General features: G+C 35.4%; 1 protein-coding gene and 1 long non-coding RNA gene across 3 annotated transcripts in view; both read right to left on the bottom strand.

Moving 5' to 3' along the window:
- LOC130052185 (uncharacterized) overlaps positions 1-3,044 on the bottom strand; it is a 28,084-nt gene extending 25,040 nt beyond the window's left edge. The window contains exon 1 of the long non-coding RNA XR_008800566.1: positions 2,940-3,044. This is a non-coding gene — a long non-coding RNA (uncharacterized LOC130052185). The remainder of the gene's footprint in view (positions 1-2,939) is intronic.
- Positions 3,045-4,459: 1,415 nt separating this feature from the next.
- LOC125671602 (multiple epidermal growth factor-like domains protein 6) lies at positions 4,460-8,997 on the bottom strand. 2 transcript variants are annotated; one of them, XM_056156449.1, is made up of 5 exons: positions 8,837-8,997; positions 8,620-8,730; positions 8,364-8,531; positions 8,065-8,268; positions 4,460-6,503 (listed from the first exon to the last, which is right to left on the bottom strand). In XM_056156449.1, the coding sequence occupies exons 1-5, from the start codon at positions 8,892-8,894 to the stop codon at positions 6,277-6,279; spliced, it is 768 nt and encodes a 255-aa protein (XP_056012424.1). In that variant the 5' UTR covers positions 8,895-8,997; the 3' UTR covers positions 4,460-6,276. The 2 variants fall into 2 exon arrangements, with proteins under 2 accessions (XP_056012424.1, XP_056012423.1); XM_056156448.1 differs by having other exon boundaries at positions 4,460-6,462; positions 8,837-8,993.
- Between the last annotated feature and the right edge of the window lie 17,807 nt (positions 8,998-26,804).

The raw sequence follows: 26,804 nt of genomic DNA, 5'->3' as shown, positions 1-26,804 counted from the left end.
CTCAAAATCATTAGTAGTCATCTTCTCATGAAGATGTACCAGTGTACCAAGTTTGATGTCTGTCAAGCAAAGAATTCTCAAGATATTGAACGGACAGTATATTATTATGTCCAGTTTCACCCTTGACCGTTGACCATGTGACCTCAATATCATTAGTAGTCATCTTCTCCTGAAGATGTACCACTGTACCAAGTTTGATGTCAGTTAAACAAAGGGTTCTCAATATATTGAGGAGACAGTATATTCAAATGTCCAGTTTGATCCTTGACCTTTGACCATATTATCTGAAAATCATTAGTAGTCATCTTCTCCTAAAGATGTACCAGTGTACCAAGTTTGATGTCTGTCAAGCAAAAGGTTCTCAAGATATTAAGCAGATAGTATATTCCTCTGTCCAATTTGACCCTTCACCTTTGACCATTTGATCTCAAATTCAATAGGAGTCATCTTCTCGTGAAGATGTACCAGTGTACCAAGTTCGATATCTGTCAAGCAAAGGGTTCTCAGGATATTGAGCGTACAGTACATTCCTATATCCAGTTTGACCCATGACCTTTGACCATGTGACCTCAAAATCAATAGGGGTCATCTTCTTCTAAAGATATACCAGTGTACCAAGTTTGATGTCTCTCAAGCAAAGGATTCTTAAGACATTGAGTGGTCAATATATTCCTATGTCCAGTTTGACCCTTGACCTTTGACCATGTGACCTCAATATCAATAGGGGTCATCTACTTTTTAATATGTACCAGTGTACCAAGTCTGATGTCTGTCAAGCAAAGGGTTCTCAAGATATTGAGCGGACAGTATATTCCTATGTCCAGAGTAAATTGAACCTTGACCTTTAACCTTTTGACCTAAAAAACAATAATGGTCCTATTGTTTTCATAACCAACCCACCTATGAAATATCATTACGATCAAGTGAATGGTTCTCAAGATATTGAGCGGACAACATATGGTCTACCGACCGACCGACCGGCCAACCGACCGACAGGTGCAAACCAATATGCCCCTCTTCTTTGAAGGGGGGCATAAAAATTACGGGTCGTTTAAATATTACCTTAAACAAATGTAAATTATCAACAACAAAAATTAAATTTTGAAAAAGTTAATAATGCCCAAACATTACAATAGACAACAACGATCAGAAACGGTGAAGAATACGTCACACTATTGAATCCTCATTTGACTGAGGAGAGCTAATAAAGAATTTAAAACTTACCAAAATATTGAATTTCAAATATTTTTAGACCTTTGTTCCTTGAAGAAACGATTGAAGAAAAGATTTCAAGGTATTTTCCTGAAAGTGGCTTATAACAAGTTATTGACACAGTTTCTTCCCGATGTTGTCGCTCTGTTCCAACTTGTTGCATGTCACATCATTAGGAAAAATGGGCCCGGAATATATCCCCCGCCCCCCCTCCCCCCCGGAAAGATTGGCCTAGCATAGAATTTCCCCCTAGGAAGAATTAACCCGGGTCCAATTTTCCCCCTAGGAAAAACCGTCCTAGTATAGAATTTCCCCCTAAATGACAGTACGTTCCCCCTTTCTTACATTTTAGCTATGTATCCGTTTCCAGTTATATTACTAGAATTATCTTGCTTATTTAGACCCAGGAATTGTTATTATTATTTAATTAATTTTGAGCAGGGTCTTGTGTATCACAATCATCATCTTATTTTTTTAAAGAAAATTATGCACATTGTGTAATAGTTTATCAAAATTCATTCAGACATCTCAAGTCTTTGCCGTTATTTAATAGTATATAGCAGTTGAAATGGTGAAGCTGGGAAGAATTTAATGTTTTTTTAATTTAAAATTTCGAATTTAAATAAACGGGAAAATTAAATTACTTTTATTTATTCAGTGCATCTATTTTACTTTTCAGATATTTTAAATGTGTATCTTTTAGTTGACTTTTTACGAAAAATCCTAATGATATTGACCATCGTTAAAGTCTTTTGAGAAGCATACTGTATTTACTATATGCAATTCAAAGTTTTCATCGTGTAAACCGAATTTCAACATCTCCAAAAGAAAAATTCGTTTATTTTATGAATATCGTCGAAGATTCCGGTCGATGAAATCCGGAAACAGGAGCGGGAAAATTCTATACCAGGGCGGTTTTTCCGCCCAGGGCGAACTCTATACCGACTTTGTGCATAGGGGGAAATTATATGCAGGGACATTTTTCCCCCATTGAGGGAAAATCTATCCCGGGCCCGTTTTTCCGGGGGTGGGGGGGGGTCTATGCGGGGTAAGAGGCTATACTACAACACCGGTATAAAAAAAAAGCACATATTTTGTAATAAGTTATAGGCTGCTAATGTATTACAATACTAAATTGCATATATATACAGTTTGACGTGATATGTACATGCCAAATACATATACACGTTTTTACATATATGCATAACTGTTAGTATTTAGTTTATCATCACTATACATATATCATATTGTGTAACATAATTGTATGCCAACATGCTCAGTTGATCGATAAATTAAATCATACCGGTAGAAGCTGACAAAAAGCATGAAACGATTGCATAAATTGAAAGAAGGATGATATAGACAGGAAATCTACTTATTTCAGAGAAATTATCGCCAAAAATTTTTTTTAAAAAAGAGCGGGGTAAGTAGTGTCCATTCGTCAGGTGCCTGTGGAATTCACTGCCTAGATACCCGCCTGTATTCATGTAAATCATGTTTACATGGGGGAAACAATGGTACCATTTGAACATCAGTTCTCTAGTATATATCTTGCGTGTGTGCACTTAATGCTACGTGTGACGTGTGCAATATGTAAACAAAGAACATAAAATAATGTATATACTACCTGTAAAATATTGAGCCAATGTATAAAACACAGTAAATGTTGTCTACTTTCATTGTTGTTCATGTATTCATACATCATTATTTCAATTACAAGAACTGACCTTGATTTTTCCGATTTCAAAGTTGTAGAGCTGACATCTTCACGTCGTCTTTGCTGTGTGCGTAATAAGCGCTTTTTAGACGCTGATTCCAACCATACGACAAACTTCACCGGGGTATTTCTCATCATAATGCCTTGTCATGTGTTGCCAAATCAGTGAAATTTAACTTATTTCAAGCGTAGAATAAAGGCAATATAAACCCTTTCACGATCATTAGTCTTAAACTGAAGTGAGTATGCTGTATTGCATTTTCGAAATATATAATGTTTAATAAAGTCAATATATATAAAGTGATTGCAAATATGGTATACCTGTGCACTGGACACTTCTCTCACATTACCAGTATCATAGTGTTTTACAGCTCTGCCAATCCCTTTTAAATTGTTTATATTGTTGCCGGATTCTATTCTCCTTGAAATCATCAACTCATAAATAGTAGAAAACGATATTTTGAGACCCCTGGGTAGTGATTTTTGGTAAGCAACCGAACTAAAGGGGGGGGGGGGATATTTTCCTTTGCTTCAGGAAATATAGTTTCGTTTTGTGAACGAAAAACGACTGGAATGAGGGAAGAGACGGGCACTGGTGCATTGAGAATTTCACGTATAAGTTCGTCTTTTTCTTTCTTCTCTGTATTTATTGATAAATCTTTTGCCAACTCTTTGAGTGCTCAAACTCTCAACTTCTTCAAATTTCCGCGGGTCGCCATTTTAATGTAACTAACGTAAATGTAAACAAATGCCGTTGCCACTCGACGTGTCGAGTGCGCATGTGCGGAAATTATCGTAAAAGGGCTTATATTTTTATATGATCCTAATATTAGAGTTTGTATATGTGTATCCAAATATGGATTAATCAAGGCGGAGCAACTGTCATTACGTATCAGCTCATTATGATCTCATTTATCCTACCGAGTTCATTCGTCACCTTAAGTTCCCTGCGTTGAATACCTCCAATCTTACCTTGGTTTTTTTATGGTTTTGGTTCAATTGGACTTTAGAATAAAATATTTTATAAGAATTTTCCGATCTATTCCAATCTAATATTTGAACCCTCTTTATGACATTGAGGTCATGTTGTGAACAAAATTGAATTACATGTATTACCATGACATATTAATCCCTTGCAGAATTCATTTCCGGAGAAGAGGATTTAAAAAAAGAAATTAAACATCCACGAATTTTCATGAAGAAAGAGGCTTTCATAAAGACCCATCCTGTTGTCATTAATTCTGAATTATTTCCACGTTGTAAGGCATATTGTCATTCATTCGACCAAACTTGAATCCACTTTTCCTAATGATGATTAGTACTAAACGTGGACGAAATTGACCGAGTGGTTCTCGCGAGAATCAATATGTGATAAGTATTCAGTGACGGATTTAGTGGCGCAGCCGGCGCCCCCTCCCCCCTAAACAATTCAAATTTAAGGTAAATCGTGGTATATTGTTTAGAAAAATGTACTTAACAATAAAAGAAGCAATAATTTCTTCCACTCTCGGAGAAATAAATGACAAAATCTTTTGATTTCTTGAATTACTTTATTGGGAGAACTTAATTTTTTCCAAAAACCTTAAATTTTGTGTCATTTTACTAATTTCACCTTCTCAAAAATTATAGAACATAGTACAAATGACTTAACTAGGAGACATATTTCAAGCCCTATAAAATCTGTAAAATACAGGAGCATCCGGGGGCGTGGACCTCAAGGCGGTCCTCAGTCTCATAAAGTGGCGCGCCCCCTAACCACAATTCCTGGATCCGCCCCTGGTATTGGCCAATCAGACAAATGCAAGGTGAAAATAACGAACAGTGATCAATCTCATAACTCCTACAAGCAATACAAAATAGATAGTTGGGCAAACACGGACCCCTGGACACATCAGAGGTGGGATCAGGTGCCTAGGAGGAGTAAGCATCCCCTGTTGACAAATATCAGACTAAGTTGTTCATCAAAAATCGCTTGATCATACAAGTTTGAAGGAAATGAAAGGAAAATAAAAAAAAAATTAAAACATAACAAGCCCATCCACTATCCACACAGTGCTGGATTTCTTATACAGTCTTCCCCAACGGTACAGTTCGCATTCAAATTTGTCCAGCCTGCCTGGCATGTGGTGCAAGTAAATTATCAAAACATGTCCCGCATTGTTTAGGGCTTTGTCGACAGGGTGAACCAAGCCATCCATCTTCACATTTAAAGCAACTTAAAACATCATAGCATAGCCTGCATCCTTCTGCGCAGTCCTTATCACATTCCATACCGTATTTACTGTTGTTACAGCCATATAGACAATTCCCAGTCATGTCACACATCTTGTTTATACAATCACCACTGCACGGAATGTTACATGTTTTACCATAGCTAACATCATTACTACACACTGTGCAGTGTTTTTCAGATTCACAAGAGGAACAGTTTTCTGGACACTTCACGCATTGCGATCCTTTAAGAAACCGTGAACCTGCACATTTGTGACATACTGGAGTATCACTGTCCATAAAGGAGCATTGTGCACAATTTGAGATAGCTGCATTACATTCCTGATTACATCTATCGCCAAACCAACCATCCTTACACCCTTGACTGCATGTTTGATTACTTAGACATGTAAAGTTTAAACAGTTCTGGCTACATTGACTTTCACAATGACTACCATGTCTTCCAGCAATACAACGCTCACAGACCCCAGTGTCAATGTCACATACCGCATTTAAATCACAATATGGACTGCATTTCTGATCACACTGACTGCCAAAATATCCTACTGCACAAACATGACATTTAGCCGATTTCATTTCACACGAACCATTTCCTCCACATTCAGCAGGGCACTTCTCTGCACATCTTACGCCGAACCACCCATTTTCACATTGAGAACATCCGTATTCATATTGCTTGCATTGCGTACAATGTTCTGGACAGTTTTCATAGCATTGTTCCCCTTTGTATCCTGGTTTACACTGATAACAGGAACCGTCTCGAGAGCAGGTGTCTCCCATGCAATTTTCAGAACATAAAGTATTACAGAAATGACTGTAAAAACCTTTTGTGCATGAACCACATATACCTGTAGATCTTACACATCCTTGTTCGCAGTTTCCAATGCATGTATGTTCACAGAAATCACCGTAATATCCATCTTTGCAAACCAAACAGTTTTCCTCACTTTGTTTACATACCTTCCTATTACAATTAATTGGACATTGTTTAGAACAGTTTGATGTGAAGAAGCCTGGTTTGCATGTACAGTTTCCAGATACCTTACCACAAGATCTCTGACAACCAAATGAGCAGTTTTTCTCACACAGAGGTCCAAAATATCCATTCTTGCAACTTAAGCATTTGCCTGTGAGAAGATTACATCCACTTTCATCGCACGATTCAGAGCAGGTCTGGTTGCAAAATTTACCGAAAAAACCTTTTTGAGAAACACAATCCACTGCATTAATATTACAGTCAATTCCAGAACCGGTCGCACAAGCACTGCTGCAATTTTCACCGAAAGTTCCGTTGGTGCATTCTGATGAAAGGAAAGGAAATTAGAACTGAACATGACCAGTACTATAAATGCAAGTAGAAAAATCTATCTTTGTAAAATCATGAGTGCGTTAGTACACAAATGACAATAAATCGTAGATAATGATAGATAATTGCTGTCAATTATTGTAAGAATTTGTTACATCAATATTTTGTACGAAAATGGTGTTGGAACTTAAATATGTAAAACGGATAAAACGAAGGCCTTTACTTGGTTTTTGTGTCACGATGTTTCTATTTACAGTTTTTCAATTTCAATGCAAAACTTTAGGACCATCAGACTACCAGGGACAATAGATACTATCTATCTATTTTGTATTGCCTGTAGGAGTTATGAGATTGATCACTGTTCGTTATCTTCACCTTGCATACTGCAAAAGCATCTTTAAGAGTATAAGATTAATCTTACGTATAAAGAAAAACCTCGTACATTTCATCCTAAGTTATCGGTCCTCTTTTGATAACAAGACTTTCTTTAAATACTTCATTAGTAAATTTGGAAGTATATAATATGCTTGATAAACCAGCAAACTTTATTTTCTACTTCTCTATATAACATTAGAAAACACCGAAATAGCAAGCGCAAATTGTATGTATATGGCAATAATAAAAAAACCACTTTTATAGTCTCAACCCTTAATAATGTTTTCATTGCAGCAAATCTATGTATTGCAGTGTAGCTTAAAAGTAGACATATCAGAACTCTTCAATGCACGGTGTATTTAGGTTCTCTAATCTTTGATAATCGATTTTCAATGTCTTTGGAATCAAGACCGACTTTTATTTCATCTGGTGTAGCTTTGCAAATTACAAATTTATTGCCTGAACAAATATACATCTACTTGAGATTGATCAGTGTCTTGGCCAAATAACCGTGGTTCAGAGTTGTAAAACATTGTCTGGTCATAAGCAACATCTGTCGTGTGACATCTCCTATATTGAACGTCTGAGGTATGACAAGACACAGGGATTCGATTATCGTAATTAAAAGTCAAAACTAGGGGTCCTCTGAATATTACCCTAAACAAAGGTAAATTATCACGGTAAGAGGAAGCAAGGTAATCAATCAAATGTTGCATTTTACTAACTTTCTATTACAAAGTGAATTCCTAGAAACGAAAATGAGATAAATGACACACAAAAAATGGAGATCAATTTTCCACTCAATTTTTTTTTACAGAGGATGTTCCGATTAGAATATTTTAAGGTTTCCATTTACCTACATTATATGATGAGGCATATAGCCCTATTCCTAACCCAACAGTCAAATGTTTGACAATTTTGGTCAAAGGCCTACAATCTGTTTATCATTATGGACTAAGTTTATGTGAAAGATGTTCGGAGGTAAAATTAACCGAAAGTTTACATGTAATTCACTAACTAGTGTACATGTATATTTTGTATTTCCTACATCGATATATGCTGCACATAGCATTTGCAGAAAATTAACCATGGAATTTTGAAAAAGTTAAAGATACCCAAAATATCACAATAGACGACAACGATCACGAATTCACGAAGAATAAAATCACACTATTGAATCAGCATTTGACTCAGCAGTGCTATTGAAGAAGTTAAAACTTACCAAAATATCGAATTTCAAATATTTTTACACGTGTTTTCTCTGAAGAAACAATTTCAAGATATTTTCCAGAGAGCGGCTTATAACAGGTTATTGACACAGTTCTCTTCCCGGTGTTGTTGCTCTGGTCCAACTTGTTGCATATCACATTCATGGTCCTAACATACGCCATGTCTTTGATGTAAACTGTATAATTTACACCCCGCTCTAAAATATACAATATTTCGTAAAGTATTTTGTAATGATACTGTAACATCTTTCAGAAATATCACAAATAACAAGAAGTTTGTAGATTATATTACCGAGAAGAAGGGTGATGTCTAGTTTGTCTATTGTTATTGACTTATTTAGTTGGACTCTCAAAAATGGCTTATAGTCCTTATTCTCCAAAGAAGTTGAAAAATCTTCATCTAGTAATTTATTTTTATCGTCTTTATCATCTCCTGCTGCTGCCCGATATAACACGTTTCCTGAAATATAATATTGCAATGCTGATAGATTCACTTCTATACGTAATCGTTTTCATTAGCTGATAAATCAATTGAATTCTTGTCTTACGCCTTTGACAATTGTAGTCTTTGGATCCACCCCAACCAGGCAAACAAGTCGTACACTTCTCACTGCAGTCTACACAATGACAGACACAGGTGCCATTTCCAAAACATTGTCCTTAATGCAAAAAATTGTGTAAAAGAGAAATGAATAATGTTCGGATTTGTTTTCCTTATCATTGATTGGAAAATAAGCCTCCTTTGTTACGAAAGAGTAAACAAACCTTTTATAACTGTGACGAGGAATAACTGCAGTATTAGAATTAATTGAAATATCTCCATTTCCACAATTATACACTTTCACAATCCTTGACGGTAGTTAATATTTGTTTGTAAAAAAAAAATAGGTTACTCAAGTGTATGCTAAAATTACATATATGTTAAAACGCGATGTATTTTGATGGTATACTGTAAAATCTGGTCTATCCTCAAATGGGCCTGGTCCCACATTTTGGCTTCTTATTTGGCTCTAACCCAAATTTTGGCCTGGGCTCCAAAGTTGGTCTGGCTTCAAATTTCGTTTCTAAAAATATTTTTGAGTTCAACAAAAATGATGTTTTTTCAGAACTGTGACTAATTTTATTCATTTATTATTGGTTTTAATTTTTGAAAGTTATAGCAGATAGATATCTTTTCGTTGTTTTGTAAATGTGCACATTAGATTAATCATGTACTACTACCAATGTGATTGATTTTATCGAATATTTATTGATAAGTTTATTGATAGAATGATTTTCTTTTTCATTCCTAAATTATGCACTAGTTCGCACAAAAAAAGTATACACTACTGATGAAATAATTGGTTTATTGATCCTTTCTATAATCAGACAGATACTATCAAAGTTTCATCTATCATTATGTCAAATATGATTTCAAGAGCAGACACATTGAGAACAGGCCATGTGATCTTGCTTTCAATATCAAAATACCATAATGATTTAATATGTCTTTATTTAACTTAATTTCCAATGATTTTTAAAAAAAATCAAAATAAGCACATTAAAACATTTGCTAGCATAAATTTAAATTACTCGTTACAGAGTGCAGATACATATTAATAGGCAATGAACTAAATACGATGCCAAATTTATAGTTTTAGTGTTCATTGTTTTGTACTTTTCGTAGAATAAAATGATGTTCATCTCAGCATTGTAGATTCAATAGGATAGGTAGCACTAAAATGAGTCAGAAAATATGTGCATATAACCCAACCTGACATTCATTTTGCAATTAATTTTCAGTCCCTATAGGAAAAGTGACAAATTATTATGTAATAAACATGTGTAGTATTTGTTGTGCAAAAACTGAAATCGCATATATCATTGTTTAACTTCAACCTTGATTTCTCACAAGAACCATGCAGTAGAATTCTGTATTAAACTTATGTTGTAAATGTTCTGATATTCCATTACAATGTTACTGAACAGAAAATTATGAATTACGGAATAATTGCTCTTATCAATGAGAGTGAGGTCAGTATACCAGCAACACAACACTCTACGGTGATTGGTTGATTGATTGATGTTTTCCGCCACACTCAACAATTTTTCAGTTATCTGGTGGCTCCCAGGTTTTATTGGTGGAGAGAGAACCCAGATACAACGTACCTGGGAAGAGACCACCGACCTTCCGAAAGTAAACTGGGAAACTTTCTCACTTACCGGCGCGAGTGGGATTCGAACCCGCGCCGACCAGAGGTGAGATATCGTGTGATTTTGAGCGCGATGCTCTAACCACTCGGCCACGGAGGCCCCCTTTACGGTTATGATTCATCATTAAGCTAGAGTGCAAATTGTTACACTCAAAACTAATCTAATGATTTCACATCTAAAGCCAATAAAATATCAATGAAATCAATCATACATGTAATTCGGGGGGGGGATTAAGAAACCAATCATTTAATAAGTAATATATATATATATATATATATATATATATATATATATATATATATGTGTGTGTGTGTGGGGGGGGGGGTAGGTAGGTATTTTGGTACATAATGCAAGAAAAAGAAAGAAAATAATTTTATCAATAAATTGATCAATAGATATTCAATAAAATTTATCAGATCTGTAGTAGGTACGATTATTCTAATACGCACATCTGTCTGCTATAACTGAAACAATTAATAGATCAATGAAAATAATTACAATTCTAGGGGGGGGGAGGAATAAAAAAATTTTAAGATACAAAAAAATTTACGCGCCAAATTTGAGGCCAAGATAATTCTGAGCCAGGCTAAAATTTTGGTTGGAGCAAAATCATACGCCAAAATTGGGGTCAGGTCAATGGAGCCAGACCAGGTTTTATAGTATGTCGTATTTTAATATATATAATCACATGCTCCACACAGGACTTCCGATTAGTCATCAGCACTTGAATTTCATCTCTCTCTCTCTCTCTCTCTCTCTCTCTCTCTCTCTCTCTCTCTCTGTATATATATATATATATATATATATATATATATATATATTCCGCGACGGTCTTACTCTCTCAGTATCTGCACCAATAGTCGATGAGCTTTATTTGTATACACACCATTACAACTACATGTATGATTCACACAGCAATGTAATGGTGTACAGATATTTCACTATAGTAATAAATCAGTGAATAACAACTTCAGTAAATAACACAAATATTAATCTACATCGACTTTTCCAACATCAGATGATGTAGAATGCTCTTGAAATTTCTTTGGTTTCTTTGTTTTGAGACGTCACCAGCTATACGTAAAATAGCATACTTGTTCTGGGACTGTACCAGTGACGGTTCTTTAACGTACTAACGCCTGACATCACATCAGGCTGGACATATCCAAAAGACCGGCGACTCTCACTTCTAACTGCTGAGCGTTTGGCGAAGGCGTGGTCATTACCAAGTGTTACGTCATAAGTTGGATTCGCCCATGGCACGTGCGGGACTTGAATTCACGACCTCCAGGTCACGAAGCAAACGGTGTAACCTCTGAGTTATCGGTATGCTAGTAAAAGATGTTTTTATGTATTTGGTTACGTCCCTTTGAGAATTTTCACTTATATATTTTGCAGTTTTGCAGCTGTAGTTGAAGTGTCTTAAGTGTACATCTATCCATGACACTCAGAACCGTAGCATTGATGATTGTTTATCGAGCCAAAACTTTACGCGTCACGAAACCTCAGTTTTTCAAACATCTCATCCGAAAACCCACTACTCTCACCTCAAAATATCAACACTCTGCTGCGAAGGAACATATACAATTTACTTTTACATATATGGTTCCACATGGTGTGATACGAGTATCTAAACTACCACCTCCCAGAGCCACCGTGACAGGTGATCTAAAACAAATGATGCAGTAAAACGAACACAAGCCAAACTGCTATCCACGGATCCTGGAATTCATCAGATACATGGCTTTAAGCAAAAATTGGTTTCACACGAGTATCCGGTACAAAGGACACATGTAGATTAGTAAAGAGAAGACGCCATCAAAGTTCCGTCGGAAATTGTACGGAAAAAAAGGAAGAGTTAATTATAATGGCAGCAATAAAAAGAGTAACCATACTCAACATAAGTATGTATATTTGGATGGGAAATGGTTTATATATTTCATTTGCAGAAAATCCCCAAAACGAAGATGATTAATGCATATTATCAAATGTAAAATTACGCATGCAAGACTATGAAGTATACCGAAAATCTATTATACTGAATTAATGTTTGAATAAAGTTAAATTGTGATGACAACTTTTTGCTGTTGCTAAATCTGGAATGTAAAAGTGTTCATAATTGTAGGACATGAATGTGTTGGAACAATAAAAAAGAGAAGTGATTGAATTTCCCTGCGTCTATCCAAACATTTTTATGCGTCATGGACAGAGTATGTACAATGAAATAGTTTCAGCGTGGGCCTGAATTAAACACCCGAAGGCTCAAGTGAGCTTTTCTGATCGAAATTTGTCCATTCTCCGTCGTCGTAAACTTTTCTCATTTTCATCTTCTTCTCCAGAATCACTGTGCCATATTTCAACTAAACTTGGTACAAATCATCCTTGGGTGAAGGGGATTCACGTTTGTTCAAATGAAGGACCACTCTCTTCTCCAAGGAAAGATAATAGCGAAATAGTGAAAATACTTTTATTCAACGACTTTTAAAAATTATTCTTCTCCAGTACCACGGGTCCAATTTCAAGTGAAATAGTGAAAATACTTTTATTTAACGACTTTTAAAAATTATTCTTCTCCAGTACCACGGGTCCAATTTCAACCAAACTTGGCACAAAGCATCCTTGGATAAAGGAAATCAGGTGGGTTTTTTTTCAAATGAAGGGCCACGCCCTTTCCAAGGGGGAGACAATAACAAAATAGTGAAAATACATTGACAACTTTTAAAAACTTCTCCAGAACCACTGGAGCTATTTCAACCAAACTTGGCATAAAGAATCCCTGGGGAAAGGGGATTCTAGTTTATTCAAGTGAAGGACCACGCCTCTTTCCAAGGGGAGATAATCACAAAAATGCAAAATTAGGGTGGGGTCATTTAAAACTCTTTTTCTCAAGAAGCACTGGGCCAAAGCAGCTGAAAATTACATGAAAGCTTCCTAAAATAGTGCACATTCAGGTTGTGAACATCATGGCCCCTTGGGGTAGGATGGGGTCACAATTGGGATCAAAGTTTTACATTAAAAAAATTTGGAAAATCTTTCAAAAGTTTTCTTCTCAAGAACCACTGGTCCAGAAGAGTGGAGATTTACCTAAAATGTTCCTGATATAGAGTACATTCTAAAGTCTTCAGATCATGGCCCCCAGGGATAAAGTGGGGCCATAGTAGGGGGTGAGAATTTTACATGCAGGAAATTACATATAGGAAAATCTTCTCCAGAACTGGGCCATTTTCAATCAAACCTGATATAAATCATATTAAGGTGGAGGGAATTCAAGTTTGTTCAAGTGAAAGGCCATGCCTCATTCAAAAGGGAGAATGCATAATTAGGTTTGTGTCATTTAAAAATCTTCTCAAGAACCATCTGGCCAGAAAAACTGAAATATACATGAAAGCTTCCTGACAAATTGGAGATTCAAGTTTGTAGAAATCATAACCCCTTGGGGTTAGGGTGGAGCCAGAATAAGGGATCAAAGTTTTACATGCGAATGTATAGAGAACCAAACTTGACATAAAACATAAACGAAATTTGTTAATATGAAAGGCCATACCCTTATATAAGGGCATATGATAATTACTGAATTTGAAGCCAATTTTAATAATTAAGTTTGGGAATTAATGAATTACCTTTCAAGTTTTTTCTAAACAAAGCTGCTTGTATAATGGTAGTTTTGCTCAAGCTTGTTTATTGCTAGGAACTGCTGTCCAGGTGAGCGATACGGTCCATAGGCCTCTTGTTTATGTAATCATGTCCAAAGATAAGCACACACATGTACACAAACTGTACCAAAACACAATCCCCTTGAAGAATTAGTAATAAAATTTGCTATTTTAATATCTGATAAGTATAACCTTGTGCTTGTAAATGCAAAGTAAAAGACAGATCTGAGCACAGTTTAAAATTCAATCATAATGCATCATAAGTAAACTATAAAAGAAATAAGATGAATAGTGAATATTCGTTCAATATATTGATTTCTTTAGAACTAGATGAGCAGAAGATTCCATGACTGACATTCCATAGAGAGGTCTTGAGAAAGGGAGAAAGGAAACAACTTCCTGTGTAACAGCTGATGAACACTTATCATGACACGAGACCATTCTGATTTAGTAAATCGCTACATGTAATCCATTTCTCTAGGGAAATAGATGCATGTAGACAAGGACCTAGATGATACTGTTGGGTCAAGTTTCCGTGTCAGAAGACCATTTTAAGGAGGAATAACACACCAGAGAAATTATATGTGGATGAAAAGTGGAAAATATGAACAATGATATTTTGAAATTGGAAACTTTCAAATTTACTTATTGCAGTTTTAATAGAAAGTTATCTGGAAAAAAAAATTAAAAACCCCTACAATTCTCAAATCCATGATCGACAGATCTAACAGCAGTCAACATGTAAAATGACCGAGCAACCCAGTTAAGCGATCAATGTTAAAAGGAATATACAATTATTGCTGATATATGTTTTTAAATCGAAGCAGGCTACTGACAAACAAGTTCATGGTGCAGGGGTTCCAACAGCCTTGTTTAAACTCAGCATTTCGCAAATTCTATGGTCGTTAAAATGACACAGTTTGTCAATACAACCTATTATTGGGTCAAATGTTGTCTGGTGTGTTTCATGTCAATTGTTAGGTCTTTCTTAGCACACTGCTTTTGACTACGAATAACTCCTTTTACCTCATCAAGATATAGGGATCACGGCAGGTGTGACTGGTTGACAAGGGATGCTTACTCCTCCAAGGCACCTGATCCCACCTCTGGTATATCCAGGGGTCCGTGTTTACTCAACTCCCTATTTCGTATTGCTGATAGGAGTTATGAGATTGATCACTGTTGGTTATCTTCACCTTTCATGTTCATTTCAAGTTAGTCATTATGACGATGTAGTATACCTCCTTAATTAAAAACACCACAGAAGCAACAAGTCTTATGTCAGCATACCGAATAGAAAATTCTTTACTGAACAGTTGAAGGAAAATCACTATGACAAGAAAATGAAACAACTCTAATTAACGTTTTCTACCACTTGGAACCATGTCAGATTCTAAAAGCTTACATTATACACATTTGGTAGTACAGTGTCAGTTACAGGGCCCTCCTACTAGCTCTGGCTAGTGTGTTCGCCCTTTAGCTCGATTGGTAAAGCACTAGACTGTTGTGTCAGAGATCCCGGGTTCGATCCTCAGCAGATGAATATACCAGTCCCTGTTACATTTGGCGCCATGTTTAAATTGTTAGGACTCGGGTAATCTCTGGTGGATTAGAGTGATTGCCCCCAGAACGTCTCCCCACAAGTGTTGGAACTCTGGAAGAGTCAGGGCAATTCTATATTGCGTATAATAATGCTGACTAGGTGTGTGTATTTTATTTGTGCATGATTTTACTTGATAAATAAATAACAATGGTGTTGTTTGTGTAATTAGTTTTTCAGTAATACTGTAATGCATATTTGCTGAATAAATTACTATGTTAAAAGGAGCTGTTCTGTGTTATTATTAAAGATTAATTGATTCACAGAAACTTGTAAGAATTTATGTAAATCATGTGTACTGATACTTGAAACTTTATGTATCGGCATGTGGACATTCTAAGTATTAGTAGTGTGGAAACTTTCAAATGCGGCAGGTATTTTTTTTTTTTTACAATGGATGTGTACTTGAATTTCTGCAGACTTGTGCCCATTGAATCTACATTTTTCAGTGATTCAAGTTTATTGAAGGAAAGGACCATGTGGAGATAGTTGATAAATAAATAATAGTGAAATTATAGTGGTATACATGTACACTATATTTACAAATATAGTGGTTTGGACTATATGGACCATGGCTATCGGCCTGGAGAGCTCAGTGATTAGAGCACCTGACTAGTAATGCAGGGGTCTTGGGTTCGAGTCATGGTCCAGTCAGTTTCCCCTTCCATGTTACACTTTGTGCTGTTGACCACCCCTAGACTTGCAAGTGACAGTCCTGCCAGTGGCGAAGGAATCTGGGTTGTGCGTCATCAATGAAGACGCCAATTTAAGGAGGAATGAATGTTTTGGTTTGTGCTATGAAAGGTGAAGATAACGAACAGTGATCATCTCATAACTCCTATAAACAATACAAAATAGAGCGTTCGGTAAACACGGACCCCTGGACAAACCAGAGGCTGTATGGACAGTAGATTTTGACCTGGATATCTCAGTGGTTAGAGCGCTTAACTTTAATGCAGGGGTTCAGTTTCATTCCCGGTCCAAACATTTATTTTCCTTACCTGTTATACATTGTACCAAAAAAAATCTAAATAAAAGATAGGACACACAAAAAGACAAAAATTGTTCACAATGTAAAACTTATATGGTACCAATTTCGATGCACCAGATGCGCATTTCGACAAATAATGTCTCTTCAGTGATGCTCAACCGAAATCTTTGAAATCCGAAATAACTATGAAGTTTTAGAGCTAAATATAATTTCTCTGAATTTATTTAACCTCTAGAGATTGGCCTCATACCGGTTTATACAATGAAATACACTTGTATTCCATTATACCGGTAGAAGTAATAAAACAAAACATGAATCAAAATTGGGATGGGATAGACAGGGAATCCACATATTTGAAATTATCGCCGCAACAACAAAAAATCCAGAAAGGGGTGGTGATAATGGTAGTAGTGTTTATACTTAGGTGCCTGTGTAAGATGGAGAGGGGGTATTTATGAAAATAACTGACTTTGCATATAGAATTAACGGAATCACTAAAATATTATTCGTTTGAGTAGAACTTTTCAGAACATCTAATGAGACAGCCTCTTCTGTTGGATCCGTTTTCAGTGATTAAAATTAAATGCCAAGAAATCTTTATTCAATCAAAAACATAAACCTACAATAATGTTTGTTTGGTGGGTTTAATTTTATGTTTTCCGCCACACGCAACAATTTTTCAGTTATATGGTGGCGCCCAGTTTTTATTGGTGGAAGAGAGAACCCAGGTACAATGTACCTGGGAAGAGACCACCGACCTTCCGAAAATAAACTGGGAAACTTTCTCACTTGCCGGCACGAGCGGGATTAGAACCCGCGCCGACAGAGGTGAGAGGCCGTGTGATTTTGAGCGCGATGCTTTAACCACTCGACCACGGAGCCCCCCCCCCCCCCCCCGCCCACCCCCCTACAATAATGTATACATCATGAGTGATTTTGCTTGAATGAATAGTGTACACTTTAATGTATTAAAAAATTACGGGAACTTAAAATTATTCGATTATCCGTTCATTAGCAGACACACCTGAGTTTCGTAGTCGTTACGGTGCTTCTAATGACGTAGAGATATACTTAAAAAGGCAACCTATAACTGAATGTGACGCAAATAATGTGGCCGAAGCAATATTTTTTCTTCTTCTATAATCATGGAAAAATTGAGAACATCGAAAATATCAGATGGATATCGTATTTAAAAATATATCGAAGTGTCAGATCATTGGTCTCAGGATGGGGGTGTCCTTCGTTGAGTGAAATGTATATAAGTAAATATAATTATTAATATTCATAAAATGATAAATATGGGCTTAGTCAAAACTAATATAATTATAGCTGACACTGAGCACCTACACAATTTTATGCTGATCATGCTGTAAACTAATCGCAACTTCTCGGCTTTCCGGAAAGGCTCGAGAATGTACGATTGGTTGTAGGATGTTGCCTCGTTCTAAGCGCTTCGTTCTGGAAATTTCCAGAAGGCTGATTCAAGACTAAAATGACGGATTGAAGAAAAAACAGGCATATTTTATTTATTCAACAATCATCAAACCTGATTTCTTCTGTAAGATCAAAATCAAGCATCGCAAATCAACATACTTACTTCATATCGTATTATCTTAAGTTGTCATGAAAAAGAAGAAGAGAAAACTGGCTTAACTCCACCAAAGCGTGTTCTGCCACTCTACTCTCATTTTGCTATATCGAAAACGAAAGTAGGTTTCTAATACGCCGGTTTCGAGATACGACCGAGTTATTTCCCTTTGGAGAACTCTCGTACATAGTAAGGCACGAAAGAATTTGTTTACACGCGGGAGTGGGACAGATATTCATCACAGCGTAAGTGAATGTACTCAGTAAGTTTCTCATACGCTGTTTGGTCACCCGAATTCGACTGATACACAAACTAATTAAGTGATAAGTATTTAGGGAGTAATTAAATACAGAGAATTCTTATCCTATCACTTTATTTCGCAGGTCATAAGTACCATATCCAAGATATTTCTTGCAAATATGACATTGTTTATATGTTTCCACTTCGGTAAAACATTTCTTTCGATAGTATTTAGTATTTCCCACATTTACATATTTAAAGAGAAGCCGCTTTTAATACATTTCATCGTCTTCCTCGTTGGCTGTATATCCACTCTGTCCCACTTAGGCATTCAAAGTTCCACTAAATGCACCTCCTATACAGAAGAGTTCGTATCTCGAAACTGGCGTATTGATTTTACGATATTTACTAATCAAGTTAGATTCTATTATAGTTTACGGACTTAACCTCACATATTAAACAATTATACGTTCAAACAGTAACTCTGCAGCAAGGATTTAAGAGTTTATTGCCAAAATTTGTTAATTTATAAGCATAGATATTCAGTACACATCATTGAATGGAATATTGTATTGGGAATACTAGTAGAGAATTTCCCGATGTCTCATTACTGATAGGATATAAAATATTCATAGTTAACATTTAACAATACCTCTTTTTCTGTTTCTTCTGATCTATCTATAGAAGTGGTTAAAGAACACTGGGAAGAATTCAAAAAGTGATGGGTATTTCGATAAAGAAATGAAACAAACCTGTAAGAAAATGTAAAGAACTCCACAAAAATACTGGCCGAATTAATCTGAATTCACACAAATATGCGAAATTATGTAAAATGTTTCAAAAACTCTGTAATGAGTGTATGGTTTGTGCAATACACTGATACAACTACAATGTGCAAAGAAAATATATCAAGGCGCTCAACAGTATATTTTCTCCTAGCCACGACTGAAAAGGAACAATGGTACATGGGTTTGAGAAACATTGAGGTGGTTCAGATCGTGGCCTGCGTAAAGCAATAGTTTTATAACTTTATTGTCATTTATTGGTATATGGCGGATTCAGACTGTGTGAGTGTCAATTGCTACTTTAAAACATTTTCCCCAGTTGCATATAGAATCAATGCATCCAATAACCATTAGAAATAGTATACATTATATCATGTTTAGATGTTCTACACAATAGACAAAGGGGTTTGCAACGTACACTTTTTATGATTAATCTTTCTGTAATACATGTACTTCAGTATACTACCTGAACTCTTGTTTTTAGATGCAGATGTACACCTCCTTGAAGATAGAAATGTTTCATTGAAAGGTGAAGATAACGAACAGTGATAAATGTCATAACTCCTAAAATCAATACAAAATTGATTCTACCATTCAGAGGTTTCCCTTAACACATGTCAAGATCTGGACACCAGGGAATATATCTAGAACAGACCAGTTCTTCGTGACTCTAATGAAACTGAGATTGAATTGTCCCCATTAGGATTTGGCACAGTGCTTCAACACCAGTAAGAGAACACTGCATAATATTGTGACTACGCATATTTTTTCTTTGCACACTTCTGGTTGCCAAACTCTCTATTTTATATTGTTTATAGAAGTTATGAGATTGATCACTGTTGGTTATCTTCACCTTTCATTCTACCAGGGCATAATTGCAAATAAGATTTCTGATTTCCTTCCTCCTGAAATGCAAGTCAAATTTTGGTGATTTCAATTTCTCTCACCTTGTGATCGATGCAACTAAAGTGAGCTAGGATGTTCCAGGGCAGAATATCTTTGCACAATCGCAAACCTACAGTTCTCCGACATACGGGGTAATCAGTTACAAATAATGTAATAAACGTAATAGAACTACGTATATAATGTTTAGAAATAAATCATTTATTTCACACCATGTGGTCTAAGAGTGTATAAGTGATCATATTTGTCCAAGTAAATGACTTTCTTATTTTTTATTATCAAAATGTTATTGTTTGTAAAGCTTGATGTTCTTGGAATTGAAACTATGCATACCTAATAATAAAAATAAATCCTTGTCAAACTATTAACTTCATATTTGATGCATATAAGAAATAAACAGAAAAATAACATAATGTATGCAATAATTACATGTAAAATTCATGTTAGTGCTTAAACACTAGGTTTTACGGTTTTGTTTAAATTTCAAGAGCTTGTCTTGTATTCTTAGTATATAATGGATATAAATTTGATTTATAGATATGACTCCTGGGTCGAGGCCTCTGCTGGTGGACTGTTAGTCCCCGAAGGTCTCTACAGCCCAGTAGCTCAGTACTTGAAAATACGGATGTATATTTAATTGCTGTTATAAAATTTAGAAATTCATTTCAAAATTAAGGATTATCTCCCTCATGCATAGCTCTTATCCTTAGACGAATTTGACTCCACTTTTTTTTGGCACACTGTTTCCCCCTGTAATACCTCTAAAACTATATTTCGGATTTCAAACATTTCGGCTGAGCATCACTGAAGATACATTATTTGTCGAAATGCGCATCTGGTGCATCAAAATTGGTACCGTATATATATATATATATATATATATATATATATATATATATATATATATAAGCACTGAAAAGGCCACGACACTGTTGCTTATTTAAAACTCAAATTTTCCACGCAATATTGGTGACAAGAGTGATACACTGTTGTACTGAGTGATAAAAATGGTGGTGGTTTCGTTGTAAAGCGTGTTTACTGACTATGGTTTAGAGAGTTTGTACCATGGTCGGGTCGGGATGAAAATAGAATTATTCTTGAAAATTACAGAAATCAGATAAATTTAGAGGGAAAACTTACAAAACAATGTGATTATGGAATAAAATGATGGGAAAATAATTATATGGAGTGATTAAGTTCAAAACAATATTAGGTAGTCCGTACCATTGATGATTCGGATATGGTGAACAGCGAAAAATAATGATTGCCAGAAGAACACGATTAAACAACAAACAAGGTCAATCAAAAGACACAGATCTAGCATTAAAATCAACAATCGAATAGGTGAATGGGAGAGAAGTCTAAGGAAAAAGATTCAGTATTATTTTTCAAGGTAATATCTTTTTCAAGGTCAGACAAATTAAAGCCGCATTCTAGAAATTATGATATCGCAACATAAAGACCTATGCGAATCCGAACTTATGTTGATTTAGAATAATGTTTTACTTTAGTGTAGAGGTCTTAAGATGATATATTAATAAAATACTAGTCTTCAATGTCAATACATTTTTTTTCTTATTATCCCCCCCCCTTTTTTTTTTTAAAAAGCCGCAATGTCGAGAATAGAATATGAGAGGGAGAGAGAAAGAGCTATATAAATTCATAATTGTAATGATTTCTTATGATGATCTAACATAATTAGGAAGTATTGAAGGTCAAACAATAATCGCAATTTTGGGAATCCTCGTTATGGCTAAATAAAGAAACTCAAGGTTAAATAAAGGAACTCAAGGTCAGAGCCTTGAAACCGGGGAAACGAATTGTATTTATATTAATCATATAAAATAAGATATCTTGTCGGGTGAATTTTGGCGATTAGGCTATGGAAACTGATTTTAACTAAGGGTTTATCCTGGATTCCTGCGCATGAAATCATTCAAATTATTCATTCCACCTGGACGGAATGATTTCAAACGGTGCATCCAGGATTTTTCTGTACTCTTTCTCTCTGCATCGGTCCATATTGGGTTATGATCAATAACAGCCACTTGCATGTCTTGCCAAATGTGACCTTCTTTGTTGAAATGTTCCCCTACAGGTTCGATCACGCGTTTGGTTTTGATGGTTGATCGGTGGTTGTTGGTCCTAAGTCTGATGTTTGTAGTTTCCCCAACATATTGTTATCCACATTGTTTACAATTGATGAGGTATATGCAGTTGTTGGTTTTACAGGAGAGTTGACCCAATATTTTATACGTTTTTCCTGTAGTGAAGCTTTGGAACGTTACTGAATTATGGCTAAATTTGCAAAGCAAACAGCGCTTGTCAGAGCAAGTTGAAAAGCCTCCATTGGGTTACCACTATGTCCTTGATATTCCTGAGTCGTCTGAAGGACACCATTGGTGGCTCACCAAATTCTCTTGCCAATCTAGGATTATCCAAGAGTTTCGGGAAGTTATCCTTTAGGATTTTGTTTAGGTCCTTCAATGTAGGGTGGTAAGTGGTGACTAGCGGTACTCTACAGCATTTCGTTTTCTCCCTATACTGCAACAGTGAAGACCTGTCGATTGTTTTAACCTCATCAATGGCATTAGTGACAGATAGCGGCTTGTAACCTCGTTTGCATAAATGAGACTTCAATTGTTGACCCTGTCGTTCATAGGATTCCTCACTGGAACAGATTCGCCTGGCACGAATGGCTAGGCCTTTCGGTAAACCCTTGAAAATGTGATGTGGGTGACAGCTGGATGGCATTAGATATAAATGGGCGTCGGTCGGTTTGGTATGGAGATCAAATTCAATTTCACCATTTCTAAGAGTGGGTTTTGTATCAAGAAATGTATTGGTGGTATCTGAAATATCCACTGTGAACTTAATATTATGGTGAAATGAATTCACAAAGGACACAAAATTGTCCAGACTTTCTCTTCCTTCGACCCATTTGATTTCTATGTCATCGATGAACCTACGCCAACTGAGGGGTTTAGTGGGTTCTTGTAGCAAAAGTTGTTTTTCTAGTCTATCCATAAATATGTTAGCATACGAAGGTGCCATTTTAGTTCTCATGACCGTACCACTTACTTGGAGGTAATGTTCCCCATTGAACATGAAGTTATTGCGTTTACGTAGTTGTGTTAAGTAGGGCCATAGAAATATGTCAGGAAAAAAGCGTTATTAAACAGATCAATTTGTGACAAATTCTGTAAACACAACCCTTTTATATATATAAACAATATGTATATATCATTAAGTGCATATTGACCTCTTATACGTTTTTCACCAGACCGACAGTCTCTACGTCAACTCTGTATCACGTGATCAAATATCAAGATAAAAACGTATCGTGTATGTATAAATCGTAGAATTGGCACGATATCCAGATATCAATGCAAGTTGAAGTTAATATAACTTCAAAGCATATTAATATCTTAATTTGAAAAGTGCTGAGAGCAAGTTTATTGTGACTTGCAACATGTCTAATTTTTGCATTGAATATGTAAGATGCAGCGATTTTTGCACATACGAAGTTGAATCTACCCTGAAAAAAATATTTTCTGTTGAAGCCAGAACTTGCTCCCCTAACTTTCCTTTGGTACTGAAGTTCACATGTCACATAAATGAAACATCTTTCACTTAAAAACCTCGGGGTGCCGTGCCAATGATGAAATTTTTATGTACGGAAACCCTGTTTATGCAAATGAGTCCATTGTGAAAGTAACTATACGTGTAGATTAGGGGCGATATCAATATCACAATATAATATGTATATAACTTTAGCATGTATGCTATATAAAGAAGAAATTGAAACTTTTTCAATATCAAAGAGAATTAATATAACCCATTTGACAGAAACTTTTACGCGATTGCAGTTTACCGTTTGACAGCGGTGGTAAATAACGAAACAATATTTTGACATTTCCAACCACAAAAGGACTGTAGATATGTACGTCATGACCTTCGTCATGACGTAATTTTCATTGTGACGTCGTGCAATGTGCCAGTGCGGTAAAGTATATTTATGTACAGCACTGGTATTAAAAATTTTATGGGGAAAGCCTTAACTCAACCGCGTAAGTATATGTTCTAAAAGTTCAACCAAGGAGTCCGTGGACGGTATTTGGTGTTTTCTACATTGTATCACTCTTGTCACCAATGCAGTTTATCGATACTTGTCGTTTTTGCGTGTTATTTGTTTATGTAATATATGTCTCTTGATAAAGACGCTGGTTGCGTCGAAAATTCGAGTTTTAAATAACCAACAGTGTTGTTGCCTTTTCAGTGCTTTTATAAATTTCTTTACTGGCCTTGTATCGTCTCAGATCTGACACTTTAAGAAAGTAGGGTGTTGTTGGGTTTTTGTGTTTATATATATATATATATATATATATATATATATATATATATATATATATTCATAGAAATTCATTTCAAAATTAAGGATTATCTCCCTCACGCATAGCTCTTATCCTTAAATGAATTTGACTCCACTTTTTTGGCACACTATTTTCCCCTATAATAGCTCTAAAACTTCATTGTTATTTCGGATCTCAAAGATTTCGGTTGAGCATCAACCGTGTGTGTGTGTGTGTGTGTGTGTGTGTGTGTGTGTGTGTGTGTGATATAACCCTATAATAAAGTCTTAGATATTGTATAAATCAGTTTTCTGTTTTTATATATCAATAATGAATTGGACAACATATCTCTAGTAGAATATTAATGCAAAATCTTTTTCATAATTTTATACATGTATGTACAATTAAGTAGTCACATGCAGTATATGAATAGAATAAAGTAATTTAAAATTACCAAAATACATTTCACACTACTCTATAATAAATGCTTTCTACCAACATTAATCCTGAGCAATATATGGAATGACTTCCAAAAATAAAAGTCTGTTAGTGTTGAAAAATTTGAGTTATGGGTGTTGTCTTGAAGTATTCTGACATTACCCATGTCTTTTGTGGTCCACAAGACAAATTACATGCTGAGTTGTCAAGGATGTATAACTGTCCCTGAACCTAATCACACTATCTGAGGTCTTCCTTTCGTTTGTATAATTTTCTTTCATCCTGTATTTGGTTCTTTTTAATATATAAAAAAAACTTCATATCAAATGCTTAATATAGGAATGATATAATGCAATCAATGGTTGACAAAATACTAAATACACATATTAATACTGAAAACAAAGTGTTATGACAAACAATGAAAACTTACGCAAAGTAGAGTCGTTGATTCTGTCCTCTAGAATATCATATTTCTTGCACTGAAGGGGCATTTGACCTCCAATATATCAGGGTTTACGGTCATGCTTTCAAGTATATTGGTCAATTCTACAAGTTGGTGGTTGCAAGCATGTGTGACCCCAAGGCCTATTAGTCCATGAGGACTAACTCCCAATATCACACGTTCAAACACCACAAAAACAAAACAATTTAGTTTACATAAACATACATGTATATAAAGAGGTGTTTGTTCTCTCTCCGTAATTGTTTGTATAAGTAATGAAGCGAACTTCACTTTCCTATGTTACCTCCAAAGACGCTTTCTAATTTTATTGTCTACTATCTCTCCATTGACTGAATTTATTTATCTTCTGATTTCATTATGACGATGTTGGATATATTCATGTTCCACCTTTCATTCCATTCATATACCATCAAAGGATCAGTATTTTGTTCTCGCAGTCGCTTCATCCCTCAAGTCCCATAGTATAGCCTTCTTTGTTGACAGATTGTACATATACCGTAAGAAGCAGGAAATAAAATGATGGAGAGATCTGAAAACCCACATCAGCAGTTTCTTAAATAAAATTACTTGCATATATTTAAATTTTAACGGAACAGCTTGAAACATGATGTATTACTTTGGCTTCTTATGGCAAAAAGTACTACATGAAATTTGATGCTTTTAAACCGAAAATAATTTGTGTGGCAATGAAACTTCTATATTTTGAAAGATTATGATTATTATTCAATTCAATATTTTTTCTACACACAATTCTAAGATTTTAAATATTCTACATAAGAGCAAAAATATACACTATAAATAAAGTGTCAGTAGGAAAAAATAAAATAAAACCAAAAAGAACAGAAATCAGTTACCATCTATAAAAATTAAGACTTGAAAATATACCAAAGTTTATTCACTTTTAATTTGCTAATACTTTTTTATATCTACGGATGAAATCTTCAAAAATACGTCAATTAGAAAAAGATATATCAGATAAATCTAATTGCTTGATGACTAGTACTTACAATTACCAATAATATGATTAATTTAGTAATTTCTATCAATTTCGATCGGGATCGGTACTTTTTTCTCTAGTTTGAATATAGTGATTTTATCTAAAATTTTGTCATTTCATTTCAATTTCTTTTTTATAATATATTTCTTCGATATCTCTCTTTTTTAACTGGCATGTTTTTTAAAAAGATTCTATCGGTAGATTTAAAAATGTTAACAAGGTGAAGATAACGAACAGTGATCAATCTCATAACTCCTACAAGCAATACAAAATAGATAGTTGGGCAAACACGGACCCCTGGACACACCAGAGGTAGGGTCAGGTGCCTAGGAGGAGTAAGCATCCCCTGTTGACCGGTCACACCCGCCGTGAGCCCTATATCCTGATCAGGTAAACGGAGTTATCCGCAGTCAAAATCAGTGTGCCAAGAACGGCTTAACAATCGGTATGAAACACGTCAGACAGCATTTGACCCAATGCGAGGTTGTATTGATGAACTAGATCGTTATAACGACCATAGAATTTGCAAA

This window comes from Ostrea edulis, chromosome 2 (genome assembly GCF_947568905.1).
Source record: "Ostrea edulis chromosome 2, xbOstEdul1.1, whole genome shotgun sequence".
NCBI lineage: Eukaryota > Metazoa > Mollusca > Bivalvia > Ostreida > Ostreidae > Ostrea > Ostrea edulis.
Note: the sequence above shows the minus strand (reverse complement) of the source record. Positions and strands in the feature narration are given on the sequence as shown.